This window comes from Mizuhopecten yessoensis, unplaced genomic scaffold, assembly GCF_002113885.1.
Source record: "Mizuhopecten yessoensis strain PY_sf001 unplaced genomic scaffold, ASM211388v2 scaffold11185, whole genome shotgun sequence".
Lineage (NCBI taxonomy): Eukaryota > Metazoa > Mollusca > Bivalvia > Pectinida > Pectinidae > Mizuhopecten > Mizuhopecten yessoensis.
The window spans coordinates 483,845-510,574 of NW_018408922.1; the positions used below are offsets into that span (position 1 = coordinate 483,845).

Below are 26,730 nucleotides of genomic sequence, written 5' to 3' on the forward strand. Positions count from 1 at the left end.
GTTAGTGTGTATTACAGTGAAGGATCTAGTTCTATGCATAGAAGATCCCACCGTCCCATTCATATCATACCAAACCGACTGTCTGGGGCTCGCTTTTGATAAATTATTATATTGAGTGTAAGTTTTTAAGTAAGATAAATCAATCGTTTGGTGTTGAATCTGCCTGTGAAAGGCCCTTTCTAGATCCTTCGGCCCTCGACAGGTAGTGGTTTCACTGACTGACCCAACACCAACTCGTGATTTGTCGATCACTCATAACGGTAGTTTCTTCAATAAGATTCATCAGTTTGGAAATATGTGATATCAACGTTTTACTTTCTACACAAACAATGTACGTATTAAACGTGTCCCAACGTTTAAGACCGACTCGTCCCTTTGTCAAGCTATGACTGAGTGAGCGATTTGTATTTTTACCTGTACAACGATGTGACGAACTTGTATATTGTTTATGTCACTCGACCCGGGACGTTTCGCCTATCGATAAAGAGCGTATATACACTGCATCATATAGGTTACAGTGTCATTATAATTGAAATTGCCCACCAGTAAACAAATGGCTACTGAATCAGCCTGTTTAAAACTCCCTTACCACGAAGCAGAGCAGACACGGTCGGATACAATAGGCATTTTGAAGAATGCAAAAGCATCAACATCAAATTTGACAAGGGAAGAAAGCAAAGCTCTCAGAAAACGTGGGGAAGGAAATTCAATTGTGACAGCAGACAAGGGCAGGGCTACAGTAGTTTTAGACAAAGATAATTACGAAGGGAACAAAAGGGGAATGCGACGAGAAAGTTAAGGCCTTACTTAGTGACACCAAAAGTTCTCCGGAATGACCCTACCCCATAATGATACAACTTCTGGCTAAAATAAGAGATGATTCATGCATCACAGATCAGCAATACAAGTTCATATACCCGATATCAGAATACATCCCTAAATTGTATTGCACACCCAAAATCCATAAACCGGGTTACCCGTTGTCTTCCTGTAGTGGACTACACTGGGACGATTGGTAACAATCTGTCACGATCCCTAGCAGATATCTTAAAGGTAAGAAGGTTTAGCCAGTCAAAATAATAATTTCCTGATGTCATGTTTCAAATTGGGATTAAGTCATACTTAATATATAAGACAATCATGAACTAATTAACGTCTTTGTTAAATGTATTTAATATACATCCTAGATTTGATATAGAGAAATGATACTGCGCATTATAGAATAATTCTGTCAGCAAATGGATTTCATGTCATCACCTATGTTTAATATGCATTTCAATCCACGCTTAAATTCGACTATTTGTATTTATGCATAATATTATATGAGCAAGTTATAACGACAATTACTTCTTTGCTAATATATCTATTTGAGTAATAGTACGTATCCAATGGACGTTTGTTTGTTCGGATCCAGTACTCATAGTGGAGCATACAGTCGTTATAACTTATAAGACATATATGTATTATAATGTATATATGTCTATAAATTATTGTTATAATTATTATGTTGATATTATTTCCTGACAACATAATATTTGCATATATTTAATTTTAAGATCTTCTTTTTTAATCTACGTGTTATTGGTGTAATTTTGTAGTTGCGATTCTTTTGTTCATTGTTTCACAGCACGTTTACAAGACATCATACGGTAACAACACAACGTGAGTCTATTTTTCTCGGCGCTTAGTACTGCCTAAGGCGACAGTTCACGCATATCAGCAAACTGTGACTGGGTTTTATTCTGCGCTTAGTTAGTTTAGCATATCTTTCATAATGTAATGTTATTTTAAAATTTCAAAATCCAAAGCAAACTATATCCGTCTAATGAATAAAATGATCATCTTCATAAAAAATTTAAAACAATAGGAATAGCGTTTTGAAGAGAATGGCATTTCCGAAATGAATTAAAGCTGATAGTGTCTCAAGGAGATTTTGCTTTGTATTGAATGATCGGTCTACCCTGAGATAGTGCAAACTAGTACATAATGTAACTGTTTGACGAGAGCGAGGCGTATCAGAAAATATGGCGAACGCTCATGTCGAACCAGATCTAGCAGGGTTCACTGGGGAGGAATATGCAGAAATATTTGATATACGGGCAATGCCTAAACCTACAACAGAACGAGAAGTGGGCCAGTTACCAGAGAAGGACATTAGGAAGTTCTTCGAGGAGGTAAAACATTTATTTCATTTCTTATTAAAAAAAGGAAATATTCTAAAGCTTATTATTCTAAATAACTGAACATATACCTATACATATACATATCGTATATTCAACAGCAACGATGTAAGCAAAGCTCGGTATTTAAACTACAGAGCTTATAATGATACGCAAGAGCGGAGTTCATTCAATGTTTATTTACATACTAGTAAGATGTTATTTATGCAACACATATCTAATTTTGACAGGGATATGTAGTTGTAGAGAATGTCTTCCGGAAGGAAACTTTGGAAGCCTGTAAGACGGCCATAGACAAAATGGTTGATGAGCTTGCTCAAAAACTGTATAAAGCAGGAAAGATCACAGGTAGTAATCTCATTTCATTTTTAACTAAATTTATCTCCATTTAACGTTTCTGATTTTGTTTTAGTGGAATAAGTAATCTCAATAAAAGACATTTTTTCGAGTCTTACCTTTGACAGGTTTTTGAGCTATATAGTGAAAAACATATTCCACTATACCCTGGAACATAACCAATTGATCAATTTATCCTATTGTATATATATATATATATATTTAAGCAAAGTCGTCTGTTCAATTTTTCATTAAAAGTTAATTACTGAGAATCTGGTTTTGAAATAAAATTAAGAAATATAATTTGTTTTAAATGTTTTGCAGATCTGTGTGAAAACTTCGGAACCTCTGATAGGTTGATCAGATTGGACAATCAGTTTCAAGGGACAAGTGTTCTCTTTATAAAACATGCCCGATTGATGCAGGTAGGTAAACATTGTTAAAAACACATGGAGATGAATCTTTCCGATTAATGTTTAAATTAACCAAAATTATAGATAATTATATAATGGTATGATGCATGTATTTTATCACTCTACCAGCCGTCTTAAACCATGTTAACGTAGTAAAAATTTCAAAATCAAAACGCCGGGTGACGTCCTGAATCGGAAATAGTACCCACACAAAGGTCTTCGTAATAGGAAAATAGTCCATCGTAAACAAAAGCAGTATAAAATGATGAAAAAAATATTGTGAGGAAAACAACACCATTTAAAGCGTAAATAAGGTATATGGAGAATCCAGTGACGATAATATTGTTTGAACATATTTTCGTAAATAGTTTAAGGTTCATGAAATCTATGAGCTTACATACATCTTTTAAGTAAGTGTAATATTATGTAGCATAATAGTATAATACAGAAAAAAAATAGATACAAACTTATGGATTTCGACTAAAAAAAACAAAAACAAAAAAAACCCAGATATCTTGACTTCATTTATTCTGAAAATTCGCATTTTCTGTATTTGGTATGCTCCAAACGTATTTTACTAGATGAAAATAATCTGCAGATAGATTATTTAATGGCATGTTTTGAAGGAAGCATGAAGTGTTGATAAGTAACATTGTTCCTTTTTTAATTGTTTGACAATTTCTCGTGGGTTTTTTTGTTTTGTTTTTAATAAATTTATATCAATGATAATTCTATACGAAATATCAAGTCAAAATAAACATTGGCAGTAATATATATCTGTAATTTTGTTTGGGTACCACTGTCACCCTATTTAGTGTAATAAAAATAGGTTTAGGTCACCTGTCGGTAGTGATATTGCATAATTTCATCTTTGGGGTATTGTTCATATATACAAATATAATATTTCGCTTTTATGCGATTTATGAATTAGCGAAAACCAGTCTACACGTGAAAATATATACACCGCGATCAGTTTATAGTGTCACAGGCAAGAATTTCAATTTTACAATGCAATAAATTTAACGAAAAAAGAAATAAAGAAATGCTTTGCAGCTATCTAGCGTTTTCATCTCATGATTTACTATGTGATGCTTTAAATATCCCTCATAACAAATGTTATAATCAGGCGTTTAAGGACCTCTGGACAGACGAAGTGTTATTGAACATTGTCGAACAACTTATAGGCCCGGATATAGCTGGTCACCCAGTTTGGAATCTACGGGCAAAGCTACCACAAGATGAAGCAACAACAGTCCCATGGCACCAAGGTATCGTATAAACGTCTGCCCTAGTCACAATCCTCTTGGAATGCTTATTCTTTGTAATCAAGCCATGCATATTCGAGACATTTTTAATGTCATACTGCATCGCGGAAATTCTACATGAGGTAACAACTAGCTTAATGGTCTTGTGGCAAGTTTAACCATAAATTGTATCACACTTTTGACAAATGTCGATAAATAGTCAGGGTTTATCTGCATTTGGCTCCGTTTTCAGACAGTTATTCTGTAGCTGCTAAATCTATTGTTTTATATGATCTCGAGGTAACACTAAAACTGTTTAATTCATTTCCTAAAAAAACATTTCCAAAACGTATGCATATCTTTCGGTTCTTGATGTTCAAAATTCTCACTTTTAAACCTCTTGTCTTCAAAAGATTTAAACACATCGAGTCAGATACACCTGATAACTTATAGTTGACCTGTTTGGGAACATCAAAGTACAATTAGTGCTACTTATCATCAAAATCAAATACATAGAATACGGGGTCGACAGTAACAAGGGAGATATTTATTTATTTATTTATTTCCAATTCAACAGACCCAAGGGTCCACTAACAGAATGGATAACAACATCACAACACAAGTATAAAATATCACAGTCAGTTATGCATGCAACACAGACTAAAAGATACTCATATGTAAAACAAAAGGAATTAGTGATAGCAAATATTCTTTAACCATTCTTTGAACTCGGCGAGAGAGGCACAAAACATATCACAGTCTGGTGCAAAATCAAGATAGTTAAAATTACCTTGAATCCTGTTTAAAATACTATACTTTCTAACGTTTATTCTACTTCTCTGGCAGTAAAACTGGTTAAAACGAGTTGATCGTAGATTACGACCAGGGAATTAAAAAACACATTTGCTTGACTAAATATGGACAATCAAAAGCACTATTAACACATTTGTAAAGAAATACACAGTCTAAAAATGCCCGCCTATGTTCGAGGCTAGGGAGATTAAAATGCCTACAAGTGTCAGCGTGAGACATGGAATTGTAGTCAACGTGTGCCTTAAAACAATAGTTTACGCTGGACAACTTCGACCTGGTGAATTAAAGATGTTTGGTAAGGAGACCAGATCTGACAAAACTTTTACATGTACGTTTTATAAAACCGAGCATTCGCATTGATTTGGAAACAGTACGTCTAATGTGGGTACTTAAACTCATTGAAGAGGTCAGCCAAACACCAAGATCTTTCACACACCATTCATTCTTCAGGTTGTCACCGTTCATAGTGTAATTAAAATTCATACATTTCTTCTTGTTTGTAAAAATGACCTGGCAGCACTTCTTCACATTCACTTTCATTTTCCACACAGTGCACCAATCATACACTCTATCTATATCGCTATATATATCGAGATATGACACGTGGAGTTGGAACAACTTATCGTTAGGAAGATAAATAACCATCAAATCAGTAGTAATATTGACCTTAGATTATGACGGGACAACACATCCTGACCGTTGGTCAATTCCGTATAAGTTACGTAGTCGTATTTTTATCTAATCTGACAATGATACACTTTCGACATCCTTGTACTAGTATAGTATCTCACTTAATGCATGTGATAATAAACTAACCAATATGTTATCTACGACCTATGATATTACGTTATTGTTGAAATTATATGTTATTAGATATGTGTTGCACATTTATTCTTGCATCGTAATTTGTTTGACTTATGAATACAAAAACAGGAGAAAACTGAATTCCAAATAAAACTTAGGCAAAGTATGATCAAATATAAAATCTGGATCGAGGATATCAAAAAGTATGATAGTAAGACCATGTGTTCCTGGAGGTTAAGCTTTAAGGTTTAATGGCTGCATACTAACCTTTCTCAATTCTAATGATGTTATGCTTCATAGTTGGAATTATTTTTATTACATTTTCCGGTTCCGAATATCTTCCTACTCAGGAGTATTCACTGAATGAGTGCTTGTGAACTGCTGTATCATAATTTCATTTGTGAATTTGATTAAATATCAATATACTTATTCTCATCATGAATTGACTTTTTACAGTGAAGTGTAAGGTTTAAAAACAATAAAATCAGATATGAAAACTGAAAGGGGCAACATTGTCCTACACATACAGAACTATGCAATGTTACAACTGATGATAATCCTATCACTTAACATTTAACATTTAATGTGTACTTACAAGAACATTCTTGATGGATTTGGGTTTTACTTGATACAATGTTAGAGGGTTTTGTGCACTTGTCAAGATCATTTAACAATATCACCAAGAAAAATACCCAGTCTCAAGTGAGATTAAAACTCAATATCTCCTTGCGTTCATTTAAGTAATTCGTAAATGATCACGATATTGATGTTATCACGGTTTTATTATATTTCTGTCTTTTTAATATTAAACAAAGAATAAATTCGATGTAATTCGCCACTATGATACATTTTAGCACATGCATACATTTAAGTAGTTGGTGGAAGTTGAAGTAGCCAATGAAATGATTTAGACTGATGTTTATGTGACAAACAATCTTTATATGTAATTTAGATTCTGGTTACCTTGACACGAATAGTTACCGTGTATTACAACCCACCGCCTGGATACCGTTTGTGGACGCTACAGAGACCAACGGCTGCTTGCAGGTAATGTTATATCATATGCAAACTCAATAACATGTTTAAAAAATGTTTATGTCATAGATTTCTATCTTAAATTACATGACTTTTTGTCGAAACTTATTTTTTCAACAAATAAGACATTACAACAAATGCCTCATATACTTGTACATAATATAAGTTGCTTTGCATATTCAATATTGCTTACTATACATGGGCCATATACTGGACCAATTTCTATCCGCCCCGCATGCATCTCCTATTCCACTCAATTCAGAAAACAAAATCATGCTTTAATTACATTTGATTTCAGTTACAGCTGATAATTGTGGCGTTAAATTAGAAAGTTCAAAAAGTTGAATAGGATATGGTAAAAGAAAAGCATAAGGCCGTTTTCATATCCCATGCCTATCAACCCGCGACGATCTCAGCCCTCGGGCGTCCGGGCCCTCTGATAATTATAATTTAGTAGTTTTCAAATACAATGATATCAGTGCTTCAATAGGTTGTGAAATAATTGGGGGTAAATCGAATAAAAAATGAAGCAAAAATTATGATAAACTACACAGAGGAATATACTGGGAAACAGATTGAACTCCCGGTTGTCGTGTCTTAGCTGTGTTCGATAGGACAATATGGCAGTAGACTGTTCGTTTACCAATCGGTACAATGGTGTTTCTCTCTTTGCGATTTTTTTATAACAATCTCTGGAACAGCTTCCCAGCTAAAAAACATTTTGCTAGGACCTTCAATTTCTTTTTCAGATATATCTTTCAGGTTTTTGTTTTATATAACAAAACATATTTAACACGATTGCATCATGCTACCTTCAAGAATTGGAAATTACATCAGCTGCTTAACCCGATCCGCTCTTATATAAATGGATGTCATACTACAAAGCTATATGATAGCCACGTCCCAGTTTCCGCCACTTTCGGTGTTGACAAGTTGATTCGATATTAACGGTTCCTTGCTCCGAATTTTACAATTTTCGTAATGTTCAACACATGGATTCAAAAGATGCAAGTTTGGGAATATTTTTTTAGAGTTATAAAACAACATCGTAAATTAATTTATGATTAACTCAAATGACTCAAAAGTGTCATCCTATTTGACTTTCTATTATAGCAATGGAAAGAAATTGGTAATAGTTTGAATAATTTCATTATATTTTATCCAAGATGATGCATGGTGGCCACAAAACTGGGAAAGTCGCCACTCACCAGTGCTGTCATGGTGGTACCTGGTATGTAATGCTGGAAGAAGACGAAATGGAGAAAACACTTGGTAAACCTTAATCTTAAACATCAATATAAGTCGATACATTTTATCTTTTCCCGTTTTTGTTGGGGGTTTTTTGTGGTAGAAGGACATTATTGTTTAAATTAGTCTTTTTCCTCAAGTTGTATCGGACGCGATATCGCAGGTAAAAACCATGATGGATCTGATTCAGACTGCGACAAAAGGATGCAAATTAAATGTTGGAAATGATATGTGAACTCACTGTTGTAAAGGTAATTGGTTTTCACAGAATGACTATTTTTGAACAGACAAATGATGGTTTCTTGATATTCTGGGAGAGGACCTGCAAAAATGGTTTTCTTTCGTTGAAATTGTTTTGATTGCGTTACCAATGGCCATTAAATACATACATGCTATATGCATGCATGTCCGTCAGATTTTATCTCTGAAACGAACAATTTTGAAGTTTATACGAACCGGTTTTTCCCTTATAACGAACAGGCCCCATGTCAAACATACGAATTGCTATATAATTGTTTTTTCTCATTCAGATATCAATGTGAAGAAGGACATTAGGACCTTCCCTATACCCTATGGAAGTATGATTTTGTTCAATAATTTGATTCCACATAGAAGGTATGTTACTGATTACTCCTCTCAGTTTTTACTATATTGCATTTCCTCTTTCTTCATATTTCCATGTGATGTTAATTAGTAAATAAGTATAATATTTCTCTCCAACATTTAATACAGAAATACAGGTAATAAAATGCTTTTCTTTAATTTTCATGGTTCATTTGGTGTATATCTGCATATTTGTAATCAAAATCTTTATTTATGAATATTGAGCCATTGTCAGCTTCAAATGCCTGCGAGAACAAGCGAGAAGATATTGTTTTTGTCTTAGATTCAAAAATGTTGATTCTTTTCTCACAGTATTTAAGCATTGTACCGTTTTCAGAGAATGCGTGTGGCAAACATTTTTAAACGATGAATGAAGGAAAAATTTGGAAACGCTTTAATGAAAATATTCAAGAAATGAATCATTAGGTGCACGAAAATAAGATCACGGCGCATGTACAGAAATGGCCGAGCGAGGTCCGATTGAGATAGCGAAATAAAATCATTGAGTTACATTTATCTGCCTTACATTATTAAGCCTATTTGATCGAGGTTAAACCTCATCTCAACAGTCAAGTCAACATGTAGACGGCTTCATCAGAACCATCCTTTGTTGAGTTAATCCGTTCAGACAATATGTTATTAATTAATTAATTAATGTATTTATTAGTCAATTAATTATCGTGATTGTTCATACTCTTTGGTGACATTCAATTTAATTAATTGCTTTATATATCTTCTAATCTATTTTTTGGGGGAATTTTATGTCAGTCTAGATTTCTGATTCTGCCATTGTTTGTGAACACATTTGCATTTTTAAGCAATGGTTACCTTTTTCCCCTCATCAAGTTTAAATAACGCGTCAGACCATATCCGTTGGAGTGTAGACCTACGCTGGCAGACTCCACACCTCCCATACGGATATTATGGCCTCAAACAGGGAGTCGTCTTCCGCACGAAGGAGGACCCTCACCCTGTAGTAGATTGGGACAAATTCGAAGGAGTGGATAGGTTCAAGATCACTGCTGATGCTGTTAAAGACACGCCACAGGTAAACCGATCGATTCTGAAATTTTAAGGTTATATTTAGGTAAAGCGAAAGCATTATTAATAAAAATTATTTTAAAGTAAGTATTATAATTACTGGAAATACGAAGGAAGGATGCCCATATTTTAAAATAGTTATTCTACATAGGTAGCTAGACAGACAAAGTATATGTTAACTGTACTATATGAACATTTCGTTCGTCAGTGCTACTATAAGTAAAATAAAAAGAACAAAAATCAAAGTCTAAAGTTTGGGATACAACATGTGTTATTAAACTAGCATTTCTTATATACAAGGTTACGGGACAGATACTTTCATTTCAACATTATTAAATGGTTTTAAAGTTCACACATCACAAAGATAAGATGTGTGATGTTTTATGCTATTACTTTAAACGTTATTTGTCAACTAAGCAGCACTATTTTGCATTTGGAATACCCGTGATATACCTGTAGGTACACAGTGGAGTCTTCAAACAGTGTACCTCCCATGACCGATAAAAAAAATCCTGTTTGTGCATTCAGATTAGCTTAAGTTACAATAGCTTGATATATGTTTAGCTTAAGAAGGGAATTACTTTGTTTAAAATAATGGTAGCAAGACGCCAAACAGTTATTTAGTTATGGGGGTTATGGTGAGCATTCTGCCGTGCTGTTTTTGAAAGTCAATTTAGGGGAGAAGCTTACTATAGAATCTGTAGAACGACATTTTATAACATTTTTGCCGAGTTTAACAAGACGGATGGCCTCCCCCTCCTGCGTAAGGCCGAAAGTTTATGGTCGCTTAAGTATTTTAAACTTGCAAAATGATATCAATTTTTTTAAGAATATGTATTGTGCTTTTGTTTTATACCAACAGGAAACAAAGGAAGCTGATTTTGATACATCCATTCAGGGACCTTGGATGAAGAAATGGGAAATCGTTCACGTCAATCGGCATGTGCAGAAAATGCAGAGCGAGGAGAAGTCCGCTTAAATGGGTTGAATTAAATCTGGTTTTAAACCATAAAGTGACATGTCATTGATCTACAACGCTTAGACAATAACAAAGGTTTCAAGAGGTTCATTTTCAAGACAATTATTAAAGACTTAGGAAACACAAAAGGAGATATGTAGATTAAGCCAAACCTAAAAGTAAGTTACAAGTTACAGTTCAATTTAAATCGATTATCATATCATACATTTAAAACTCCCATTAGGTCTAAGTAAGCTGGGGTGTGGCTGGTACATTTTCGGGCGGATTCATTTAAATGTGGATGCAGAGCAGGGCCTTGGTAAGGGGCACAAAGTTTTTTTTTGTGGATTCAACTTCGTAACTGTGTATTTTACTTCTCGCCAATTCAGGGGGACACAATCCGTGTTTTCTTTACGACTAACGTTTCATGGAATATACAGATATTACTAAGAATGTAACGTCTAACTTAAAGATTTCATGAAAGTTAAAAAGAAATCGTCTTTGGTATCAATTCTGTTATTACACTCTGGCTTGCTGTATATTTGAATGCATTTTAAACAGGCAATAGAGAAAATAATTCGAAATATATATACATTTCAAGGAAACAGTCCTGTAAAGGATTCATTTCAGTTAAGCAAGTTTATGACAAAGGTGTTCTATCTTATATAAATTCTTTCTATGAGAGGCGAGAAAAGTTGATCGCATATTTCCCTAGATAAATCGATTTTAAAGATTTACGTACTATAAAATAGAATAACAAAATTAAAGCAGAGGAGATGCATCCAACTTACAAACAATGGAAATGAAGCCATACAACAATACAAATGCTAGTAACAAATTCTTTACACACATTGTTTTGATCCAGAAGTCGACTAGCATGTATATGCGAAAATCACATTTGCTAATACTGTTTTACGAGTCCCCGTACAGTGCTATCACCCACTTTGGCTAGATTTTAACAAACAGAGTTTTTTATTCATCTACATCAATTCATACAGCTGGATAAATCTGTATCCTATACTGGTTCTAGTCAGTGAAGTGTGTATTTATGTATTCCATCATCATTAATTTCCATTTATTCAATAGTAACACATCAACTTTTACTGCGTATGAAGTATGCATATCACATTTGATTCCTTACTGCAGAACTTGTTATAGATGTCAGGTTTGTTTTGGATAGATGTATCGTGGAAAAAACAAGGAACATGAAAGTATTTAATTTCTTTTTATTTATTAAATTGTTTCTGAATCTTTTTAAAATAACACAATGTAAAATAAAATTCATGTGTTATATTTAACCAACAATTTGATACGTGACATATTATTATATATTCTTTCTCTGTCATACACTGTTTGTGAATTCCTCTTACATAATATTGTCAATATATTTACATACAATCTCAGATATTTCCTGTACAATGAGATAAGATAGACTGTAACATTACAGCTAACGCACCGGTTAACAATGAGCAGCATATCTCTCTTATAAATATGTTAATGTATAAACCTCAGATTTTGATATTGTTGTTTGGTAAATGCGATAAGATTACATGCTGCCGTGATTATTACACATGTGATTAAGATTTTCTATCATTGAATAGTCAGGATTATCTGACTGCATGAACAAATTTGTAAATGATTTGTACCTTTTCTTTACGTCATCAATTAACAAATGACGTCAAAATTACATTCATAAGCGATCTTTTGTTTCTAAATCGGACAGTCGATGAGAAAGAAGAAATATTTCGTAGAAAAATAGTTTCATATATACCCTTAAGAAAATTGCAAAAAGATAGATATCACCTTTTAAGTTTGTCTCAAAAAGGTAGCATAAACCCTTAAGCATGTCACAGAAAGGTGGCATGCACTCTTTAGTGTAACAGAAAGGAAACATAAACCCTTAAGTATGTCAAAAAAGGTAGCATGTTGCCTTAACTGAACGCGGTGGCTTGTATTGTAAAGTGACAAATTAAAAATACATTTGTTGCTTTAAAAGGAAACATGATAAAAACAACGCAAATGCTTAAAAATGTTTATGTAAGTAATGACATGTGTATTATCCTGTAATGTCTTCAGTGTTAAATACACTTCAAAAATAATGGCAAGATAAAATTACAAATTAAGTATTTACAATTATAATATTCGTATAAAATTTAAAGACGATAAATATCAATACTGAAGTTTTCACACATTAAAAATTTAAGAATAGAAACAACGGGATAAATTCTTCCTTATATTTTCCTACAGATATTCCTATTATGAGATATTGTCTAAAAAAAAATAACAATAAGCGCAATAAACACAGGTTAAAAGCACTAAACTTACCCTGATATATGTTCTCCGCAAAAAATTACCATGATTCACAAGAACACAAAAGACACAAAAAATAAGGTTAGTAAAAACAAAAAATCTCATTTGTCTTTTAGTACAGTTGTGTCACATTCCGATTTAAGATATTCTTAAAGATTTGCAAAATCAAAATGATACTTGGCTGAATGCATAATTTTTCACTTCGTCATGATGACGATTTATATCAAATATGTCAAATATATTCACGGATGTGTGCTTACTGAGATACTTGTTACTCATCAAGGATGATACCAATATTTACAAAGATACTGACTCATTCTAAGTATAGACTGGCTTGATATTTATATATAAAGATATCTCTACATTGCCCTCGGTTCTTGAGTCATTCCAGTGAGGTTTTGCAACACTCATCAATTAATAATAATAAAAAAATACGCCCAGGTTAGCTACTTGATGTTACATAGCATTTGATGAAGTAACATTAGGCTAGCTATATATAACCACGAAAATCAACGTTTTTGCTAATGTCTTGTGCAATCACTGTGGAGTACATTTTGACGAAGTTCCTATTTAATGAACAAATTAAAAATGATCTTGCCCTGTACATTTCTTAGTGAAAAAATTCAATTGAACATTTTATCGTCATTTTTCCAGACCGGATTTATGTCATTCACTTATAATTTGGAAAAGAATATATTTATTAAGATATCCTACATCTGCACTTAAGTAAACAAATGGTACGTGTGTTTATATGTAAATCCATCCACGTTTATGCATTCTCTTCCACACAAATAAATAGCACCATAAGCTTTATAAACAATATCCGAATATTCATTTTCTCATATAATTGTTTTAGAGTACGTACTGCATGTCCGATTACTGGAAGTAGTGATGCACCATTATCATGACAGTCCGGGCAAAATATACAAGGAAATGGGACAAAGGGATAGTCCCGACCAGCTAACGCCGTCATACACATTATACAAGTGTCTATCTTATTACGTACAAATATATTTGTTTCCTCTTTCAAGGATTTGAAAGATAAAAGATTTAACTAATATATCTTATACATATTAGAGTCTTTAAACGCTGATATGTATATATCGTTAGATTACCAGTTATTGTTTATATATTTTCGATATACAGTAAAACCTCGATAGAAGGCCCTTTGTTTCATTTGCCACCTCGTTTAACGCCTATTTATTGCAATGTCTTTTTTTCACCTTTTCTAAAGAATTTCTATATACCTTTCCATCAATTTATCGTCCACTCCCTTTATAATGTAAAAATAGCTCTTGATAAGTGCTAGCGTATAATGAGGTTTTACTGTATATCACATGTTACTGTTGCTAAATTGATGTTTTGATAGGCATAACAACATTGACTTTGTGACTTGTATGTCAAAATTTGACGTCATAATGCATATAGAAATGGACTCTGAACGTTGAACTTAGATTTTCTCGACATTGTTGTCTTAATGTTGGTGTTAATTTTATAAAAATATCAAAAATTCAATGTTTTGTAAAAATGGATAAAATGCCAGTGTTATGTTGCATTTAATATCTGTTTTGTACATTCCATGAGATGAACAGTTAAGAAAAAAATATCTATATATTTTGATAAAACAATTTCATATTACATCGGAAAATTATTCAAATTTATGATTCAAATTGAATGCTTTTGTGTTTTAGCCTCAATAACACATACAGAAGAAATAAACTAAAATGAAATTGATTAGAAAGCGCTTGTTATTAATGAAATCAATAAAAACAAATGATGAAATTAAAAAAAAAACATAAATATGTATCTATACTGAAAAATCGTCATTACTTCATGTCATGTCACTAAAACAGTGTGCAAACAACGACAGAGTGGTATTAATCGTTTATATAAATTCAAAACAGACAGGTTTGCATAGAAACCAAGAATAGCTTATGAAACCGAGAGAACTTTCGCTCAGCTGCACTTTCGGCCTTCAATGATAAAATCTGAATCCGTCCCATGTTAATTGCGCCCTTCACATTTAATTATTATGTACTAATATGTTGTTTATCAATATTTGCTCTTGTGATAAAAATAAAGGGCATTAAACGTTTATTTACAAACATTAAGCACGATGATTTTATTCAGAATTTCAATATAAATATCATAATAATAGAGAGAATGAAAAAAAAGACCATCCGTGTAAAAAATCTGGAGACATTCGTCTTCACTGACTAGCGTATGATATATTTTCTGCAGAAGACTTTCATTTTCCAAATACACTTGTAATTACATATAAATACTAGTAAGACATGCCGACATAAATTTTACAACAAAGTCATGTGGGTTTAGGTAGGATTCTGTTATTCTGACTAACATATAAACACCAAAATCAAAGTGGTTTCCTAGTAATTAAAGACAACTAAATCATACCGACGTAAATTCTCCGTACTACAACGTAATATTGTTTTAGATACATTACACTGACTCTTATATAAAGGGTCATATATGGACATGTTGGCCGGTTTGGACGTTATATTGCGAAGATGGGAAAATGCAACAAACAAATAGAGGTTCGTTAATCAAGCCACCAACCACTACCACTAACTTGTTGTCCCGCCATTCAGCCGGTGTTAATTAGTACATAATGACAGTTTGTAACGGCATTGACCCAGTAATCAAGCCATTATACAATTACCCTACTTTAGCTGAGAACAAATGTGAGAGGATTGTCAAAAAAAATATATCAGCACTTGTGTTTTCTACGCATACTTTCTGTTTAGTTTTCAACCTCATTGCGTGTTTACATATTTTTACAAACAAAATGAATTTCATCATCAGATGAATTTGCAATTTCGTGAGTTTACGGTAGTTGAGAAGAATTTATATAAGCCCCAAGCTTGTTTTCGAATCCCTCTGAAATTACATGTATATAATAACATTGCATGATTATGAATACAATTCTGTTTGAACTAAGAGTTATTATTTGAAGACAGATCTTTCTCTGAACACAAGGTAAATATCACTGTAAAAAATATCCAAACATATAGCACCTTCGATTAAGACTGATGAGGAAACAACCCTAAATGAAATTTATACAAAATAAAAATGGTAAAGAATTACACACTATTTCAGGGTTCGTGTTGTAATACAGAAACACAATTGATCTCTTTCTACAGAATGATATTTCCGAATTGTCCTTTTAGGTTTGATAAAAGAAGTTTTAGTGCATAGTGCTTAAATTTCGGTCGTATTTTATCGCTATTCGCGGCCTGAAATAGTATAGCATTGTTGTAGGAAGAATTCTACTTTCGAGGAATAAAAATCGGGAAAGGTTGACTTGGCAACGTTAATCAGTGTACAGTATATACCATATTTGCTGAGTAACCGCGTTTACTAATATACGACAACTGTCCCATGTGACATGCTCTGTTATCAGTCACTGTGGTCACCTCATAAATGAGCTGACATCACAATCGGTAAGACAAAAATCCAACTCGTTTTCCCCCATTTTGTTCCCACCAATCTCACTGTTGTTCCACAGAATACAGTTGTTCTGCCGTTCGCTATACAATTTTAATGCAATCTTCTGTGCAGACATAATCTTGTGTCGGAGACAAGTTTCTTGTTTCAACGTCGAGAAGGTTGACCAGTGATATTGCCACTGATTGTAAGAATAGAAAACGAATTGGGTTTGGTTTAGCACCAGAGTAAGATGGACTCTTGAAATCAATACACACATATCGGCATCACCTTAGCACCAAGGCGACCAGGACTGTTCACGAATAAAATGCAGGAATGATTTATATTAAAAGATGAAAGTACATATCGGCTTCAACACTCAATGCGAGATAAGAGCTAATAATTTGTGGATCGAAAATCACCCATATTATTAACGGCATTTGGATGTGTTACCAGATCAAACGCGAGATAAGCGTGGGCGGTTATTACAACAATGCTGGATTATTTTCGAGTCACCATTCAGGTACTCAAGAAGTACATTACTTGAACAGAGTACAATCTGAAGTTTAATACTTTACAATTTGAAACGAAATAAACATAAATCTATATAACTATGTATTATGCTTGCACCACATGTTCTTCGTGTTGGACAGTTAAACATCCTCTCTCTGCCGACGACAACACAATGTGCTTTACCCAGACATCTCTAACGGTCATCCTTCAGCCACCAGAATTTAACATTTTAAACGGTCAACGTCCGGCCACTAGAATTACTCACACGCTTAGCCCGTCGTGACCTCAAAGGGTTAGATAAATGTATATCCGGCTAACACTAATCAAGCGATCGACGGGTCAGACCATTATATTGTAACGACATAAGGCGCACGTGCAGTTCACAATATAACACATTGGAGACGCCGTTTCTTTGGCGGCCGTCTTCGTTTTTTCGGATCCAGCACAGCTATCATAGCCTCATCGAACACGTCCTTTAAGCCTTGTCTTGTTAAAGCAGAACACTCTACATAACAGTCTGCGTCCAGTCGCTTGGCAAATCGTTGTCCTTCCTCTATTGTTATCGGCTTTTGTCTCCGTTTTTGGAGTTTTTGTTTGATGTCTTCATCCTCTCTTAAATCTGCCTGCGTACCCACTATAAGGTACGCAGGCGGGGGTAGTGTTTGTAGTATTTCAGGAAGCCACTTAAGTTCTAGATTCCTTTGCGACTCCGGCATGACCACAGAAAATGCCAAAAGGAACACATGTGTCCCCGGGTATGCCAGCCGACGGAGACCTTCATATTCCTCCTGTAAATGACCAAAACATTCAGAGTAAGCCTAATACGACACACTATGGTTATAAATTCGTTATCATTTCATCAGTTGTGGATCCCTGGCCCACTGCACTGTAGTATTTCCTGCAGTTACCTCCCCTGAACTTCTGTTTAGATACGGGTCTAGCCCAGCTTTTTTTACACTCATAACACTGTTGTTGATCACATTTTGTTTATTTCATCTAGATCTTTATCATTTCTTATAAAAGTCCTGCAAACTAAGTTATAGTCATGCCGGGGTAAAACAGTCTCCAATACTTAACTTCAGTTTTGACAGAGGTACGAGCCTACGGGGATCCTCAAATGACACTTTGAAAGTTTGTGTAGTATGCATGGCTACTCATATATCACAGAGTTGTCTGTTGAATATATTCATAATCGATACCTAAAACTGTCGGAGAACATGTAGGATTGTTAGTCATATCCAAGGACAAACGGCCCTGCGATTGGGATGACAGATAGTTCAATAAACTTTATTCTTTATTCATTATACTTTATTCAAATGTAATCATCGACCTTAATATTCACAAGAATCACACATACTAATGCACACAAATTAAGTTTGGAAGGAAACACGCAAGATTTGGTAATATCACGCAGATATGATTTTAATATGAAAAGTTTTGAATATTTTAAGGCGTTATCTTAATATTTTTTTAAAGTTCTAGCTCATCAATACTGTTTGATAATGACGAAGCAGTTGGAGGTATACTGACCTGTCCTGCCGTGTCGAAAAGGCCCAGCTGGAACTGCTGGTCTTTGATGGCCACCGTTACTGAAACAATAGATTTAGATATATAATGCGCGTGTTTATTGAGCTTATCTCATGAACAAGAGCTCTGCCGTCAATTTCTTTTCCAAAACCTCGAGTTGAAAGTCATAATTCATTAACAAGATAGGATAAAATTTGCCGGATACACTCTATCAGGAAAGGGATAACCTGCTTTAACATAACAACAATAACATATCACTTTTCCCATGGTCCTGACATCCATGTGCTCCAGGATGTTGTTGGTTCTTTTGGCGCTAAACACTGTGCTTAACCCCCAGTGTGGCCTTTTGGGAATACTATGTTAAAGATAACGACGTTTTAACTTCGACGATCTTCCTGACTTGGAAATAAGACTGATTTTCTCCTATTTAAAACAAGATACACAATGAGACAATTATGTTATATTCCTGATTCTGTAAGACTTCATGCTGGACGAGTTCGTAAATACTGAATACATAATAATTTTGAAGTGTTGTTTTATCAGATTCTCATTACGGCAGAATCAATGCGGTCGTTTCCGTTTGTCATTTCTTCGTTGAAGAATGTTTAGGCTTTCCAAAGAAAAGCTGGAAAAGTGATAAACAACAGCTGGGAATCGCTTTTTAGCTTTCTATTTGGTGGAACTAATGGATGCAGTGCGGTTTAATTATTATCAAACTGAAAGGTGGTTGACATGAGAAATACTGTTCAAAATCTACCTCACACATTAATGGTACACGCAAAGTATGTAAAAGGTCGCCTAACTTCACGGTGCCACGTCATTTGTGTAAAAAGTTTTGAAATTAACATAATTTTATAATTACTTGTGCGTTATCAATTCATGGCAGTTGATGAACACAGTCAGACAACATAAACGACAACAATAGATGAACGCGAACATTAAAAACATTTAGAGCACTTCAGGAAGTATTTTCCTTTAAATAAAGCTCGGCATGTTTGTTTTCTGGGCTACCGTAGTCTGGGTTATGAAACTATGCTGCAATCAAGTGTCCCATTGTTCTCGAGAAAAGAAACTTTCAAAAAAAAAATAACGCACGTAAAATAACTTTTACTTCACACACATACGACGTTTGTGATATGTAAATTTAGAAGTCGATAAAATCCGGGACGTTTAATAGTTGGTGACTATACACAGCGTTCCGGATTTCCTTGTGTATTGACGAATAATTGGAAACGACTTTCAGAGCTACAAATTTCCTGTTAAAACTATAATCTAGTAAAGTATGATACCAGATTTTAAAGCAATATTTGGATTAAGCCCTAGGCCACAAAACCGTTCTTATAGAGCACTTTCCTTTCCACAGCATTCCTATGCTTGTCGAGTAGCTGAGATCCAGACTGTCTTACAGCAAGACCTGTTATCAGTGTAAAGAACGTTACTCTTTTTATCAGTCGACCTTACGGATGCTTGAGATATATGATGTAAAATATCGATATGAAATTCTCTAATGACGTACGTAACAAGTCTCAAAAAAAATATCACCGCTAGCTGCTTTAAATACAATATAAAAATATGTGATAGAATTCAGCTTCTCTGGTAAGCTACATGTTTCCAGCGGCAACATCAACTCACCTAACCAAAATACAATTATTCATTTAAGAAGCTTATTCTAACCTACCCACCAGCTGTTGGCACGCGCCCTCCTTAATGGGGGAAAGGAAGGTGCTTCAGGTGGGCGTGTGTGTGGCACGTGTAAGCGATGCGAAACACGTGACTACAATGTTGATGGAAAACCAAGCCCTGTAGGCAACAGTTGGTTTATGAGAGGATCTGTCTTGTCTAATACTCTATCATTGTGTCAAACACAAAAACATACTATAAACGCTTTTGATAGCGGTGTTTGCTTTTGTATTTATTAACGGATCGATTGGCCTTCCACGTAGAGGGCCGAGGTTCGATTCACCAGTATAAGACTGATTTTTAGATCCTTTGTCACAGCTGCTTCAATCGATTTGCAGTTCTCTTCCCCAACATATGTAAATAAAAAACGAAGCAAGGCTGGTACTGCTAGTAGCCTTGCTCAGGCCCGACATTTGTTTCCCGTTCATTTGTTTTTGGCCGTTCATTTGTTTTTGGCATTGTTTTATTTTGTTCTTGTGTTTTAAGGAGGTGGAATTGTCAACTATTTGAAACACATAAAACCCGTCTGGCCTCGTCACTAAGGATATATAATGTGTAGGGTGTAAAGGATTTGTCTCACAATGCAGGTAAACAAGGGTAATTATGTATGCATCGATCAAGCATGACACCTAAAACAATGATAACTGCTGTTGTTGCCTGCCTTACATTATATCAAATTGCATCTTTTATGGAGCTACAAAGCGCAGTTGGTGGTGAGCCGGCCTATTGACTGTAATTTAAGGTCGTAGGTTCGGACCACGCAGATGTCAGAAAGTTGTGAGAACGTTGAGCATGACAATAAACCTTATTGCTCAACTTTACTTGCCTATAGCGTGAAATATCATATGGTGTGGGTGGTAGGTTGGGTATTACGGCTTTTATGCTTAATTTTCAAGTGTTATAGTAACGAGCCGTTGTAAAAACGGTTCCATAACAAGTAGAACACGTATACATCCTCAAGCACCTTCATACATATAGTGGTACAAAAAAAGAAACCACGTACGTCTTGAGATTAGATAAGGTGCTATAAAATAGTGTATCCTAATATGAATATTGTTGGGAGGATCTCACATCTGATTATGATTGTACAGCTAAAAGCCGACTGCTTCAGAGCATTGGAGCCGCACTTCGTAAAAAAGTCATCCTCAAAAATTTTACCTAGTGTTGATCTAAACCCGTAACGTTTTTAATAAAACTCCCTACACACCAAGAGAGGACAAAATATACATTTTGTGAATAACTCCCAGACCCTTGTGCTCTTAACATCCTTAACGTTTCATAAATACACCAAGAGAGGCCAAAATATACATTTTGTGAATAACTCACAGACCCCTGTGTTCTTAACACCTTAAACGTTTCATAAACCTCAGTACTTACACACCATGAGAAGTAAAAATATGCGTTTTGTAATTAACTCTCATGGCCCTGTGCTATAAACCACCAAACTAATGCTATCAGTAACACCTGGGTAATTTACAAATTACATGTAATTACATGCAGGGACACTGTTCAAAATCGATTTCAATTGTAGATATGTGCAGCCACAGACCACTATGTTACACTACACCGCGTCCATGGCAACCTGATAATCGGCCATTGTTTTCCTTAATTATATCACTTCGCTCCATGGCCCCGTGAACAGACCGACTGGCTAACGAGATAACTTCTAAGGAAATATCACCACAACCTGAAAGCCGGTATCCTCCACATCAGTTACCAATTTGGCTGCAACAGTAAACAGATGCAAGCGCGTGTGTGATGTTGGGTTACTGCAGAGCGGCGAGGGGGAGGAAGCACAGTGCACAGGGGCGTATAGAACTCGTAAAAAAGTTTATATATAATTATAACAAGTTTTGCTGACAATTTATCAAATACAAGTGGTTGCGTTCTACATGCTCCTGTGTATAGTCAACTGCAGTGTATTACGTCATCAGGATATTTTGTAATACCTAACGATATTTCAAGACCCTGTATTACACAAAGCAGATATGACGGTATATAGGTGTGTATTGTTCACGGTTTTATACCAATAAACATCCGTAATTCCCCGTATCGGAGTTACACATGTAATACACGCCCAATACAGTGTATTTACTCATTTGTTAGCTATGCACAGCTTGACCTTTGACCTGTAACATCATGGGAATATATAAACCACATTTATATATTAAAAGGAATATAACAACAACATATCTTCAATAACCATTGACAAAAAAAAAAACTTCGCATTATTTTTTACATATCTGACCCATCCTTTTTTCAGATTTTCTTTGAAAACTTTGAGCAATGCATCTTGTTATCCAAAACATCGGAATGCATGCACACTTTTTAATGCCTTTCGCTATCAAACAGAAGCTTGATGGATTTGTCTTATACACTTAAAAGATTCCTGGGGTTTGTTCGTTCCAAGTTTTCTACCAAATCATCAGATTATTCTACAAAGGGTTCACGACATTTGCCTTGTGAAAACGATAACATTTGAGCCAACTTGTACACTATACAGACAGTAGCTATCAGCAATTTTCCTCTGTATCTCTAACTTTCATCTGACAGAAACAGCCATTGTCTGGCGGGAGGTGGTGGGGAGGGGTGGCACTGCTTGAAACTTCGGTGTATAAGTATATCCTCTAGACTTCACGAGGCCTTTAATGAGGCTATAAGTCTACTAGACAGATAATATCCCATTTGTAAGTACGAAAACGTCTCAGACTAACAGGAAATAACAAATTTTGCAATAGACTCAAAACCTGATAATCGCAAATCAATAACGTGTCAATTTCACTCTTAATTCCAGTTGGTATAACTGTCCCTGAACTGTTTATCATTCATCTTGACTTCAATAATGCTGTACAATTTCTGGCCAACCCTTTTTAATTATATGACAAAAAAAAAAATGTTTTACCTCAAATTGAACTTGTGTGACAGCGTGTTTTGGGAAATATGCAGTCGTTGTTAATCTCCTATGAACTGAAATTGATTTGACAGGTTAACTACACTTAACGTCTCTATCAGGTCAGTATTGTCTTAATAGCCTTGAGCACAGGCACAGGGACATCATAATCAATAACGGTATACATGTTTGAACATCTAATGTGAAACACCAATATCATTCCAGGTACATCGGAAGAGAGTCTATACATACATTTTGTAATTGATCCGCATGTCCCTGTGGGCACAGGGACACCACACAATGTATAGCAGGTTTGATGACAAAGAAATAGTAATTATAAAACCAACAACCATGAAATGCGCCTTGTCCCTGTGGCTTCAAGGCCAATTTTCTGTTGTAGGAATACCTAAATATATTCAAACGACTTAACCAATCATACACTGTGTTTCGTCCGATAAGGTCATAAATAGGCATTTCAGCCTTAGGTATTCAAAACTGTTTTTAATTCGCCAGACAAATACGCGGATCTTGAACAAGGACTAGAGCATTTAAACTTTTCAACTATCACAGCGAGTTGAAGAAAGGGGAAAAGGCACAGCAGCGATATTTACCTGTACATTCATACATGTAAATATTTTATTTATGTGAATCACGGGTCATTGACGTTTACGTAAACAATATCGATGACGGTTTAAGGTCAATTGTCAAAAACACATATATTTGTTCTGAGTTTTACCCAAACATTGTGTATGCATTTAAACATTTTTTTTCTATTTCCTACTGGACACAGTTTTTTTATGTGACACTGGGTGACAAATATGGTGAATAATTGACTTATTTTAATACAATTGGACGATCATTGAAAATATATGTCATGTCGTATAAAAAATAGTTAACTTAGATACACTTATCATGCGTAAATATTTCCTATCAAATGGCCATATTTTAGTGTGAAATATTCTGCTTAATTGGACAAGCACGTGCAATTGCTCGTCACTCTTGACCTCAATTGACCCTAAAATTCTCTGTCGTTCTTAAACAATTTAGTTGTCTAATATGCTCTGTCGACCTAAGGGCTATGCTATATATATAAACATATAAACTTGATTGTTGCTTGTAATGGTCGTGTCACATTATAACCGAAGTGGCGACAGAACACGAGTTGAGGACAGCGCGAGGCCATTCACATGTCTCTATATATTCCCACGTTATATGTCACTGTCCTCTACTTCCGGTCTGACTCAGGCCCATCCACTCCTGTCAAAAGTTAAGTAGTGACAGCTAACTATTAGCTAGCAGTGCACGAGAACAAGACAGTAATATTACAATACCAAAAAAAACATGTCAAACAACAACAAAAAGAAGCTCAAAAATCCTAAACGTAATCCGACACCGGTAAAGTAGACCCGGATCTACCAAGGCCAAAGTAAATATATATTTGTTATCAATTAATAAGGATAGTATAATTTCATACATAAATAATCACACTGACTGTAGCTTTTACTTATATTTTGGCATGTATTAATATAATGATGATTTTGGTAATATTTGTTTACTTATTTTCAAAGTAAAACATTTCTATTACAGGAAGTCATACATTTTTTTCGTTGTTATACGAAGCAGTAGTTTTACTTGGTCATGGCCTAATTCAATATAATAGTCCTGATATCTGGTGAAAATATGCATTGATTCATAACACGGCCAGCACGCAATGAGAATTAAACCCTTTGTGTCAACGGACAGAAAACCTAATTATAATCCTTTACTTGAAAGTAATAACGCATTCCTTTAGGTTACGTCAGTTCAGCTATGATAATATCTTTCAAAAATGTCAATTCATTTTACCTGTAATTGACTGTGTGTGTGACTGAATAAGAATATAATTTAAAACGGAATAAAGGTGGCTTTGTTCAGCTTTATTGTTTCCTTCATTGTGCTATTACAGCGAACCCATTATAGCATCAGTGTGAAGAACTGTATTGAAGGTTGAAAGTATAGTGACCCCGGGTTTGACGGTGTCCCTTACCATCAATCAATACCACTGTGTATTTCATCAAACTGTCTGTCAGTTCACAGCCATGCTAGTTTTACTTCTGCACTTTCTACACATTGATAAACACTGAATCACATTTCAAATTCCATTTCAAGAAATATCCAGATATCAATATACTTTATAGAGACCTCAAGTTTAAATGGCCGTTTATCCTTCAGGCGATTTCAGTCGCCGTACAGGTGTGTGTAGATGGTCATATTAAGTTCATCGGACATCTCTGACCAGTCCAATGTAACTTATGACCACTACAAACTCCCCTCTAGCCAAACTGTCTGTATATATACAATCAATCAAGTGTTCATTTCATCCGTTAAATTTGGATGTGAAATGTATACAGCACTTCCGGGTAAGTCGAGACATACACACCTGTCAATCATAAATTCTAATTAACCCATCATCAAAAAGTAGTTTAATCGTGACATCAGACACTTTACAGGTGAGAAACATTCACGTGTATTACACACGCTGAAACTTCCCCGTCGTGTACCTCAATATCACACCTGAGCATCTTCACCACACACCTGTTTGTGCCTCAGTTTGTCCACGGGACGGGTATATGTCTTACCTGCGTAATTGTCAAATACAGTCGGCACGTATTCCGTAGGGAACCTGTTTGTGGCGTAGCTCATCAGCATACAGGTCTTTCCTATGGCGCCATCACCACATACAACACATTTGATGAATTTCGGTCCGTCATCCGACATGGTGTTTAGCACACAATATCGTTCATGTATACATATACGTATAATACATATGTGTACCACTCTCACTCCACAGCTTGTAAGTATGACATCATTTATCGCCTCCTTTATCGGACCAATCAAACGACTTCTATTTATAGCTGAGTATTAACCTTTTTGTCGATGGAGAGGATCCCGGGTTGTTTGGTGTGTTACCGGAAAACACCACTTACATGGGAGTTTCCACGAAAGAATGTGGGGTATACACATATACACTCTACATTATATACTATAATGATGTAGTTATGTAAAGTATATATATAGCATACGTCCATCGTAGTTAATTAAAATAACCACGGAATTAGATTATCTAAGTCCGTGAAATAACTAAGTAATTTTATCCTTTGCCTGAATGTATTTATAGATATGACTCGAGTGCAATTTAAATGTTTTTAAATTCCTATAATATGAGAAATATTGGATTCCGAATCTAAAGCTTAAATACGATATTTTTTGTTCGTTATTTCTTTTTATGCGTTCTACGATAAACCGGAAAATAGTATATACAAGGTACATGTATATGCATACTGTATTTATATTACAGGTACATCAACTGTCTGCAAGATGCCCAGCTGGCCTGTATCGCTCCCCTGGACATTTAATCATTACAAACCATGCTCATTAAAAGCAATGTTGCAAACGTGTTGTGTGAGTTTTTTTTCAGTTTCGGTTCCATCTCTCAGAACCAAAAGAGGCATACTTCCTTTGCATAACAGAGTCTCCTAAAATATTCTAACAGTTTTTTTAAGACACGTCACACTCTTTACAACGATTCATCCCACCTTGGTTGAGAGCCGTGCATATGTGTGATGACAATCACAAAGTTCTATGGCCGTGCGAGCGTGATAGTAGTGGGTCGGGCCCGAACCCTAGAGACTACGTCTGGTAGCATGAATGT

General features: G+C 34.9%; 2 protein-coding genes across 2 annotated transcripts; one reads left to right on the plus strand and one right to left on the minus strand.

Annotated features, from left to right (window-relative positions):
• Positions 1-1,955: 1,955 nt before the first annotated feature.
• On the plus strand, positions 1,956-11,863 carry LOC110440563 (1-deoxypentalenic acid 11-beta-hydroxylase-like). Its single transcript, XM_021483704.1, has 9 exons — positions 1,956-2,174; positions 2,411-2,528; positions 2,841-2,941; positions 4,056-4,197; positions 6,743-6,837; positions 7,992-8,097; positions 8,604-8,688; positions 9,523-9,724; positions 10,580-11,863. The coding sequence occupies exons 1-9, from the start codon at positions 2,025-2,027 to the stop codon at positions 10,694-10,696; spliced, it is 1,116 nt and encodes a 371-aa protein (XP_021339379.1). The 5' UTR covers positions 1,956-2,024; the 3' UTR covers positions 10,697-11,863.
• A 23-nt stretch (positions 11,864-11,886) lies between these two features.
• On the minus strand, positions 11,887-25,921 carry LOC110440564 (cdc42 homolog). The gene is made up of 3 exons (XM_021483705.1): positions 25,658-25,921; positions 18,473-18,531; positions 11,887-17,730 (listed from the first exon to the last, which is right to left on the minus strand). Exons 1-3 carry the CDS (start codon positions 25,794-25,796, stop codon positions 17,323-17,325), a joined length of 606 nt encoding a protein of 201 aa, XP_021339380.1. The 5' UTR covers positions 25,797-25,921; the 3' UTR covers positions 11,887-17,322.
• Positions 25,922-26,730: the final 809 nt, after the last annotated feature.